The 10,605-nt window shown below is 44.5% G+C and overlaps 1 protein-coding gene across 3 annotated transcripts; it reads left to right on the top strand.

The window, feature by feature from the left end:
• mindy4 (MINDY lysine 48 deubiquitinase 4) lies at nucleotides 1-7,861 on the top strand. 3 transcript variants are annotated; one of them, XM_080297280.1, is made up of 18 exons: nucleotides 1-567; nucleotides 868-987; nucleotides 1,065-1,249; nucleotides 1,345-1,603; nucleotides 1,681-1,916; nucleotides 2,023-2,075; nucleotides 2,860-2,972; nucleotides 3,068-3,184; nucleotides 3,264-3,355; nucleotides 3,455-3,616; nucleotides 3,770-3,833; nucleotides 3,987-4,052; nucleotides 4,141-4,208; nucleotides 4,296-4,359; nucleotides 4,742-4,903; nucleotides 5,693-5,873; nucleotides 6,364-6,442; nucleotides 6,566-7,861. In XM_080297280.1, the coding sequence occupies exons 1-18, from the start codon at nucleotides 475-477 to the stop codon at nucleotides 6,612-6,614; spliced, it is 2,163 nt and encodes a 720-aa protein (XP_080153406.1). In that variant the 5' UTR covers nucleotides 1-474; the 3' UTR covers nucleotides 6,615-7,861. The 3 variants fall into 3 exon arrangements, 2 of the variants coding, with proteins under 2 accessions (XP_080153406.1, XP_026015264.1); XM_026159479.2 differs by having other exon boundaries at nucleotides 3,515-3,616; XR_013905168.1 differs by lacking the exon at nucleotides 6,566-7,861 and having other exon boundaries at nucleotides 5,697-5,873.
• The last annotated feature ends 2,744 nt before the right edge of the window (nucleotides 7,862-10,605 follow it).

Here is a 10,605-nt window from a genome sequence, read left to right on the forward strand (position 1 = left end):
AGAGCCGCTTTGGGATGTGGTGCAACAGGAGATTTGCATCATGTGTAGTGAACAAATCACTACACAAATTGAACGAACGTAATTAAAAAAAAAAAGGGGGGGGGGGGGTCGAATCCAGTGCTACCGAGCTGTACCGGATAGAAGCTGTACCCACAAACCTGAGAGAAGGGCACCAAGGCTAAAGTAGCCCAGGGCATCAAAAAAGCTCGAAGCGTCCGTGAACGACTAGCTTTGCCATGGTAACGCAGCCGTACAGGGTCAGAAAGGGCCGCAGTTTCGCGGAGCTGTAGCCCCCGCGAGGACACCCCACGACACCGAGTGGAGATTGCATGTTTTTCACCCTGTTTGAACCTAAACTGTACCCAGCTATGATTTATTAAGACCTTAACAATAAGCAGCTAACTCAGCTCTTCAGTGCTGTCGGCGCAGCATCCCGCTGCTGTTTGCTAACACCATGGCCGCTTCTCGTTGATCATGTATGCTAACACGGACAGACTCGTCCTCGGCATGGTCCCTTCAGTCGAAGAGGTGTCTTCGTCCCTTGTACGGGAGTATTTGAGTCGTAAGGTGAGTCGGCTAACGTGTGGTAATTCAGACTGATAGCCCATCATAGCGTTTCTGTGCAAACCGCTAACACTGCTAGCTAGCCCGCTGCAGCACCGCTGCGAGCTTGTGTCGATGCGATTCTGGTCCAGCGAGCGTGTCTGTAAGCAGCCCTGCTTTATTTAAAATAAGAAAACGTGCATGTAGTCGTAGCAGCAGTGCACGAGGGAGAGCATGCGACCAAGATGCAAGCTTTCGCAATATGAGGGGAAATAAATAGACTAATTCCCAGTTTGTTTGTTTTTTGTTGGAAATGTTGTTCAGGGGCTGAAGAGGACTATTGCCTGCATGGATGAGGAGCATCCACGCACAGAGGCCAGTATCAACAACAGGTCGGAGCTGAGGCAGATTCTCAGCATTGAGCATCTCTACAGGAAGAACAAGGTAAGCGTTAAAGCTGCAAGGTGACTGCTGTGGTGCGCAACAGGTAACGTGTGTAGCTGATCTCTCTGTCACTGCAGCTTCAAAATAACCCTCTGAAAACATTACTGGAGGTTATTGTAAAGCATCTCATTGAACAAGTAAAGAATGAGAAACCAGTGAGCAGTGAGGTTTCCCCACGGAGAGCCCAAACTAGTTCGATGGATAATGGAGGAGAGGAGGACCGCAGCCCGGCTTCTGTTCCAAGCAAACAGACCAGATCGAGGTATTTTACAGGCAGCGTTTGTGATTATTTTCTACTGATTTTACTTTCTTTTTTGTAATAATGTGCTTAAATGAATATGCTGTTGTCTTTCACAGGCTTGATATAACAGCAACATTCCCTTCTCAAGCTACAAATGCTTCACTGATGCCAGCAAACGATAGAAAGTCCAGTAATAATCAGACAGGTTTCCGGGGTCCTGACTTAGGAGTTCAACAAGACCATCCAGCGATGGATTCCCTCCAAGACAAGAAGAGCTTAATCCAAAAAGAACCAGAAAAAACCACCTCTGAGACCACCCAAAGGAGCAGAACTAATCGCATTAGGAGAGGCATATTGGTTGGACCGGTACCCCAGGTACTAAAGCTTTTATGCCTAAAAACACATGTGATCGCGTGCTCATCTGCTGTTAATCCTCCACTTTCTCCTTTCAGGAATCAAACAGAAAACGTAACAGTCGAAAGGTGTCCCAGCCGCTACTCAGAGGAGAAGAGGAAACCAGACCCACTCAGGATGGACGTTTGGTGACTGGAAGTTTACAAGGCAGCAGAAGTGAAATCGGCTCAGCTGACCGTGTACGAGCGGGGCGCGAGGCGCTGAGCGTTTCACAGAGAACACCGAGTGAAAACAGCTTTGAGCGAGTGAGACTGAGCATGGTGACGACAGCAAAGTAAAATAGCTTTAAGCTGTTTGACTCCACATAATAAGTAATGGCCTCATGCTCACTGCTTTCCCAGGCTTTGTTCTCAATATTTACACGTTGTTTTCTTTTTTAGAGCAAAGACCAGGCCAAGTGTGGCTGATCTGGATGCGTCTGCGATGGTCTTGGGTAAGTGCTGTGCAGTACAGGGCTGTTAAAAAGTGCTTGTCCCTTTCTGATTATTGATTTCTTGATTTCTTTTGCATATTTGTCACACCTAAGCATTCAGAAAACCAAACAAATTTTAACCTTAGAGCGTGATAACCCGAGTAAATGCAAAGCGCAGATTTTAAAAGTTATCCAAACCTTCTTTATTCATAAATTACCCGTGGTTAATTCATTTTCGGGAAAGCTGAGGTGGATGTCAGCAGCCACACCCTGACTCTCCCTGATGAGTTAGTAGCATTAGTTAGATGGCTGCCTCGCTGCTTTAAGACCCGAATGACTTGCTGTAATTGATGGAACCACAAATTCTGCTCTCTGCTATAAAATCCAGAAGGAGAAGGTTTAATCATACGTTTGTTTGTGAAGCTCAAGTGCACAAAGCCCTGAAGCACACCGGCAGCAAAACAAACAATCATACTTTTGGAATGACCTTAAACAAAAAGGGGCTTGCAAAAAAAAGCCCCCATTGTGACTGGATCAAAGCAAATCTGCCAAAAAACGGGTCCAAAATTCCTGTTGGTGGCACAAACAGTTATTAGTTTAAGGTTTGGATAATCTTTTCCCATTAAAAGTGAACTCATTGTTTAAAAACGGCGTTGGGCTGTCTTCATCTAGTATTAAAGTTTATTTTAGGGCAAATACTTTCTGTATGTGCGGTCCGGGGCTTCACTGATTGTTTCTCGCCCTTTGAAAACAAATCGGTGCCTAACTTTTGATTTTCAAGGATATATTTGTGTTAATTATTTAGATGACATCGAGGATTATGATGACGATCTGCGAGAACTCTGCGACGCCCCTCTGCGGGGAACCTTACCCGAACACAGCCTCGCCGGTCGCCCGATGGACCAGGGCACTGCCACGGTGGGTGATTTACACCAGGGTTTCTCTCAAGCTGCTGCGCAGACTTTCTGCAGTTGCCTTTGATTATGTCTTTGTTTTCCGTTTATTCCCTCTAGGAATTAAAAACACTTCTTCTTGGATCCAGCCTAAATTGTTTCAATATTGAGTGGAGGAATCAGGGTTTCACATTCTCAGACACGCATGACCTCCGATATGGGATTGTGCAGAGAAAGGTGATTTCAATCAAGCCGGATGCTTAAATTGTTTTTATTTTCACAGGCTTTATTTAATTGTGGCTTTGAATTTTTTAAGGGAGGTCCTTGTGGAGTTCTGGCGTCTGTTCAAGCCTTTGTTCTTAAGAAACTGCTGTTTGAAAGCACTGAGAGCTGTACCACGGGCCTGCAGTAAGTCACCCTTTAGTTCATGGCATGAACCTGCGAGCACTTTATTCCAGTTACTTCACACGGGGGAATGATGTTCAGCAAGTGACTTCTGTATTTCAGTTTCAACCGTACTATCACCAGAGAGCTTCTCGCTCAGATGAGATTTTTTTCCCCCTTCAGGAGATTAAGACCGTCCAACAGCATCAGGAGAAAGTGTCTCGTTTTGGCTCTGGCTGAGATCTTGTGGAGGGCTGGCGAGGAAAAGCAAGCCACAGTTGCAATGTGAGAGCTCCAGTTTTACTGAAGCACACAGCCGTTTTATTGGTGTTGTATCTGCAGATATTGTGCAGATGTTAGGAACTGCGTTGGTGTGAGTCTGCTCTCGCGTCGCTACGTTTATGAAGGTGTTGCTGTGGTTTTGTTGTTTGGAAACAGAAATTCAGGGAGAAATCAGTTCACCCCAGCTCGACCCTACAGATCTGAGGGGGTGCTTGAAAAGGTACACATTTTTATATTTGCACTGAAGCTAATCAGAATGAATGTAAGATAACTGGTGAGGTTCATGAAATGATATTTGTCAAACTTACGTAAGATTCAGAGCCGTAACCGTAACTTTGTTCTGTTGACGTTTTACGACTTGTCTTTGTTCTAGATCACCTGTTTGACTGTGGAGAACCTCAAAGATCTGGAGTTGATCCTTGAGCAGCATGTTGAGCAAGTGAGAGAAGCACATTTCTTCTCCTTTTCCCTCTCGAGGGCACAAACGTTTATCCTCCACTTTCCTTTTTATCTGTTTTTCCCCACAGTTTGAACCTGGGATGTTGGGCTGCGTGCTGCTGACTGTGTCTGCTGTTCTCTCGCGGTCCATTCAAAAGTACTTTTTTAAAAACATCTTTTATGCAGAACAAAGTAGCTGGAACCAGACTGTGAAACAACTATGATGTGGTTCTTCTTTCTTTAGAGTACAGGAAGATATGGATGTGCCCACCACCACGCTGATTGGAGCCCATGGGTACTGCACACAGGTATTGTGCTAGTTGGATATAAGAAGATTCATTAGCTTCAGCTTCTAAGCTGCTTTTAAAGCTGTCACAGTGTTGTTGTGTTTCTGGGCTGTGAATCTGCAGTGATGGTGCGACATCAGGTGTCTTTGAAGTGTAGCTTGGAAGATTCGCCTCTAGGTGTCACTAAATCCTAAACAATACTCTTTAACTGAACAGTGAAAAAGCAATGAACCCCTCGGCCGAGGCCGCTCGCTCTCTGCGCCGTTTGCTGTCAGAGGAACATTTCTTCATTTTGTCTTTGTTGTTTTTAAACATACGTGTTGACAGTACGCGCCACGCTGTCTAAGCTTTACAGGAGGTAACAGAAACACGACGCAGTAATAACTGTGTGTTTTCTCACCAGGAGCTGGTCAACCTGTTGCTGTGTGGCAGAGCAGTTTCCAATGTGTTCGATGATGACGTGGAGCTGGACTCGGGCAACGGCAACATGACTCTGCTCAAAGGAATCAAAGGTCACTGCGACGTCGGCCTGCTGTCCTTGTTTGAACATTATAACATCTGTAAGGTGAGAAACACCGAGCCTCTAACAGACCACATCCCAGTTTGATTCATGTTACACCGACAAGCCCTGACTTCAGGCCCATTGTTCACTCTGATGATGGGAGCATCGCCACAAGTATATTCTTAAACTATTATAGAATCTATATGATATTCAAGTAAACGTATGTGCCGCAGCATTTGGAAACCAGTACTCAAAAATCTTCATTTTTAACTGGATTTTTCGTAATAACTGGTAGCGTGTTGGTAAATGAGTGAACTCCTGACCAGTTGGTCCCCGTCCACGCAGACGGGAAGGCCACCAGCATTATTCTGGGGCTGAATTTCACACACTGTCTGGTCAGGTCACACCCTGAGGTGAGCAGGGTTTTCCTCTCATAGTTGAAAAGTTTGAATAAGGGGGATATGGGTTTGCGTCACGGCTCAGCTGTTTTTGTGCACACCCGGGACACCAAAAGCTCCAGAAACACCCAAATCCTTCAAAGCTGTTGTAGTTGTTTCTTTGGCCGGTGCAGAGCTTCCAAACTCATGAAGTCTTGGAGCACCATCTGTGTCTGACTTCACTCCTCTGCTGCTCTGCTGGGCGACCTGTTACGTCGACTCTGTCGTAGTTCGCTTCGTTGGCGTCTTACACACGAGACGTCTTTACATCAGGTCGTCGGGAATAAATGGTTAAGATGGGTTTGGCTTACGTACAGAGCAGTAATGCCTGCGTTGCTTTCAGTACACGTATTGCATCACTCAGTGATTCTGTATGGCTGATGTGATCAAAGACAATTGGTTTTCTCCTTCTAAGGTAGGAGCTTACCTGAAGACGCCACGCTACCCCATCTGGGTGGTGTGCAGTGAAAGCCACTTCAGCGTGCTGTTTGGCCTGCAGAGGGAGCTGTTGACCAACGAGGGCGGCGGCACGGAGTTCGACCTCTACTATTTCGATGGACTGGCCAACCAGCAGGAGGAGATCCGCCTCACTGTTTGTACGTAGCATCGTTTATCTGATTGTCTTTGTCTGCAGCCCCGTGTGTCCAGTCTGTCTTCTTACAACCCCCGGGCCTCGGACCGGTACCGGTCCGTGAGTCGTTTGGTACCGGGCCGCGAGAGTAGAGGCTCGGGTGTGAAATGTCTGGTTTTCAGGGTTTTATCGGTTTTCAGCGTTATTTTGTTATCGTTTTTATCGTGTACTCGGTTTTCCTGGGTCTTTCCACGTGTGTTATGAATAAATCTTCTTTTTTTCGGTACCGGTACTAGTTTTATTTTGTTGTATTTATCCGCGACACCTTAAAGGCCGGTCCGTGAAAATATTGTCGGGCATAAACCGGTCCGTGGCGCAAAAAAGGTTGGAGACCTCTGCCTTACATGACGTCTAAAATGTGTTGGGTTAATCGTGACCTGTTTTCAGTCAGATTTTTCAAGTCGTTGCTTCTGAGTGTTCCTAAAGCTGCGAAATAAAAATGTTTTTACTTTTAGCGGTCGGCAGATTGTCCCAGAGCAGTCAGGAGGTGGATACTGACCTCACTCCTCCTCTGGAGCTCTGCATCCGAACAAGGTGAGAGCCGTCATACAGACAGATCCCTGAAACAACCATAAAATGTTTCGACGTGTTTTGCTTTTCCTTTTAATCCTGTAACGAGTTCTGAAGCTGTAATAGACGAGTCTGCTCTTCTTGCAGGTGGAAGGATGCATGTGTCAGCTGGAATGACACGGAGCCTATTCTCTGAGCGATCATCTGTTTTCAGTTTGCTTTTGTTATTCTGCTGGTTTATTTCACGTCGGTTTTATTACGTACGAACTTGACAGTGGATACAGAAAAGTGCGATCGAAAGGTTCAGAGCCTGAGCCCGTAGGAAAGTGAAAACTGTGACCCGTTTAAATTTGGCCGCCGTCCTTTTCCAAGTAGTTGCTTTGTTCCTCTTCTCCTGCCATGCCTGACACATTCCCTAGAAGTCAGCTTTTTAATGGATATATATTTATTTATTTTGAATGCCCAAAGTGCTGCTTCTGAGGTCCGCAGTTAAACTTTTAGAGGCACATCTGGCGCTGGTCACAAAAATACGTGCACTCCTGATGTTGGTTGTGCAACATGTCTCTGAATAATGACTCCGCGTGTTTTTATTATTTACTTTTTCATTTGTTTTCATTCAACAGGGATGATTTACAGACTACTGCCAGTAAATGCCCTTTAGTAAAATGAAGCCGGGGCGGTCCACGAAGAGCCGCAGAGCTCGCCATAATTTGCAGGTTTTGTCCTCAGTTGGCTTTGAAGGTAACAAAGTCACAGAAACATAAAAACGGAGCCGAGAACAGGGAAAGGAAACACTTTGATGTTGACACATTTTGTTCAGGCCAAAACGTTTCCTAATAATAAAGACGTTCTTAACATGACGTTTTTATTTCTGATGGCAGTGTGTGAGCTGATGCACACGACCACGACGTGCTCCATCCACACGTAACGGGAACACTCCCAGAACCTTTCGATTGCACTTCTTGCGTTGCTGTTTTGTCCGTCTGAGACGAAGCGTTGTGCAGACACATGGAAAGCTGTCCGCCGCCATCGTGTCGTCTGTCACAGCCTGATTCTGCTGCCCGCACATTTACCATATTTTGGGGAATAGTTGGTCTTCTAAAGTTTGGCAATAAGAACATGTGCATGTGAATATTTTAGATGTGTTGCTGCAGGACAGTGTTCACCACAGTGGCCTTCTGCTGTCAGCTGGTCCTTTTAACATAAAAGCATCGTATCCACATTTTACACTAAATTAATTTGATTTCTCTGCTGATAAATATTTGGTAAATGGACTCAAAGCGCTCTATACAAAATATATGTAACATGTTATTATTTTAAGGACTTGTGACACATATAATCTAGATGAACTTTTAGTGAGTGTGACATTCCTCATCATTGCCTTGATGCTTGTTCACGTTGGACAAACCACCTGTGTGGACAATAAAATAATTGAATACCTCAGCTGTCTCCATGCTTGATGTTTTCTACACTAAGCACTGTGCCCTCCTGCTGCCTGCCATCCTGATGGAAACTGCAGAACACCGAGTATGTACTGAATACTGCAGTGCATTAACTTTGTTATGTAAGCTGCTCTTTGTTGTCTGTATCTTGGTAATCAGAAAAGACCATGAACATGGCCTTAAGGGTCAGACTGGGACAGGAAAATCCACGGATACTTCACCGCCGCCCAGGTGACACACATACAAAGACAACAGCATTAATGGAACTACTGGGTTGATGCTCTGTTTCAAGAGCAAGTCTGTAATAGCAGGTCACCGCTGTGAGAGCATGTACTTATTGTTTTTAAAGAGAAATAAAGGAGCAGTCCTGAACACAAAGCCACTTCAGTCAGTGTTAGCTGCTGACTGCTCGACAGGCAGCCGAAGCTAAAACTATACCGAGCTTCATCTTTACATTTATCCATCAAATGCATCCAGAAACGTTTTGGACCCAACTCATAGGAATGCTCTTCAGCATGTAAATGAGACTCATCACCTCTTAGAGCAAATGATAAAAATTCAACCACTCAGGAACAAAGGGCTAAATCGTGTTTTTTACACGCCTGTTTAACTGTTGTTTTGTTTTAGGTAATGATTAAATGTATTTTGGGTTTATTGTTTATTAAATAAATGGTTTTTTGTACCGTTTTAGAGCACCTTCATTCAGACATACAACCCAGAGAGCTCACAGGACAATATTATAAAAGTATAATAATAATAATTAGAAAGGCTTCATGCACCGTTCACCACAAAGTGAATTCCGATTTAAAGGTTATACAGCAAATATTCTTTACATTTATCAAACATTTCGTTAAAAGTTTTGTTTAAAGCTGTTAAACAAACCAAGGAATCCTTAGTTATGATACAGGCAGCCAGGCTGCTGGGATTCCCATGATGCACTGTGTTTCTTCGCATGTTTATACACCACTTTAATTCAGTTATTAGTTCTTCTCTGGCTCTCTTCTCAACGCTGCTTCGTCCCTGTTCTATTTTAAATATGAATAGATTTATCCAGACATTCACGTCATTTTCATGGATAGTAGCTATAAATGACTAGTGGGCAATAAATTAAAATAATCCAGTTCTATGAGGAAACTCTACGGTCTGGAAGCCCATAAAGAAACTCTTGCATTCCTGTCAATTGAGTCGCTTGTCATGAAGCCTCTTGCAGAGCTATGGGAACTGCCTGCAGGAATTAAAGTGGATGGACCGGGCACCTTTCTTTTCCATAACGGGGTGCTCAAAAATAAATAAAATGTAGATGAAAAACAGGCTGCACAAGCAAACCTCAGAGGGACATGACCACAAGGATTTCTGCTAGTGCTCTGTTCATCGGGGGGATTCTCATTAAAAGAGATGGACATGTGCACCCACAGTTTATGGTTGTAAGGTAGCCTGTGGCTATTGCCATGTTGTTTTCTGTTGTCTGAAATAACAGTCTTTGGATGAGAGGAGAGCTGGAAAGCTGGAGCCAATAGACAAACCAGTGACAAAATGCATGTCCACAATTAATGCCAGACTGACCAGATCTGCCTCCTCTTTGCAAAGTTGTTGCCAGCAAAGTTAGCGTCCATGGGCAGGTTAGCTTTGTTAGAAATCACTGAACTCTCACATCCAGATGCAAAGTCTTTTAAGTAGTTCAGGCAGTTCTCAGGTAGCCAGACCAATAAACCCGCTGAGTCTGTTAAAAACAAACAAAAGAAAGTATCTGAGTACATTTACAATTGAAACGTGTCTGTGCGTCTGTGTGCAACAGCTCATAAACATGTCCTGCGCAGTACTGGAGGCAAAGAGTCGTGACTTATGAGATGAATCGTTATCAGTTTTTAAAGTCACATTTTATTGACCATTAAATCAGTGTGATTTTCACTTTTCTCAATAATCAGTTAACACAGCAGAGCTCTCTAAGATCGTGCTTTTCTCTGTCTGCCTCTAAAACTGTGTTTGAAGCCCCGTCTCGGATGAAAACAGCGATCAGGACTCGATCGTTTCTAAATGACTTGCAACACAATGTTCCCTGGAATAAAAAAGCTTCCCTCACCCTCTCACATGTTCCCAAAGTCATCCAGCTGGCTGGGCCGGACTCGGCACGGCTATAAAACTTCAAACCCGCATGGAGCCGTTATTTTTTCCATGCACAGGTTGAGAAGAGTTTGTAATTATATGATAGATGAATTGCTAAATAAATGAAAGCATCTTGTGGAAAATGACGTGTTTATCGTCGGTTGTCTGTGGCTCTGGCATGAATTCAAAACACAGTAAAATCCCCAGAAACATTACTCTAAACGATATTCCACGTGCACAAATCACTTTCATTGATGTCGCTGATGTTCTGTGATGTGAAGCATTTATTTTTAACGATCATGAAAAAGGACGGTTTATGTAATTTCTCCACATAATGGGAACAAACTGACCGTAAATTAACTCTTAACTATATGTCACGTCTGGGTGAAAAAAAGATGCCTTGAAGTTAATCGGTGCGTTCAGACCTAACCGTGGCAGCACACTCAGTGTGGGGCATGCAGAGGGGGTGGCAGGAAGACAGCTCCAACACCTCCAGGACACGCGATCAAAGAGGCTGGCGCACAGACAGCTGCGGCGGCGCACTTCTCATCAAATCACACGGCACGGCACGGACCGGCCCAGGCTGCGCAGGGGTCACAGAATCCCCAAACAATCTTTTTATAAACACACAAAAGAACAACA

Source organism: Astatotilapia calliptera, chromosome 23, assembly GCF_964374335.1.
Source record: "Astatotilapia calliptera chromosome 23, fAstCal68.1, whole genome shotgun sequence".
Classification (NCBI taxonomy): Eukaryota; Metazoa; Chordata; class Actinopteri; order Cichliformes; family Cichlidae; genus Astatotilapia; species Astatotilapia calliptera.

Coding starts and splice junctions, on each gene's coding strand:
- mindy4 (XM_080297280.1), top strand. CDS start 475: ATGTATGCTAACACGGACAGACTCGTCCTCGGCATGGTCCCTTCAGTC. Junction 3,834..3,986: donor CTGAGGGGGTGCTTGAAAAG/GTACACATTTTT, acceptor TCTTTGTTCTAG/ATCACCTGTTTGACTGTGGA. Junction 6,443..6,565: donor GAGCTCTGCATCCGAACAAG/GTGAGAGCCGTC, acceptor CTCTTCTTGCAG/GTGGAAGGATGCATGTGTCA.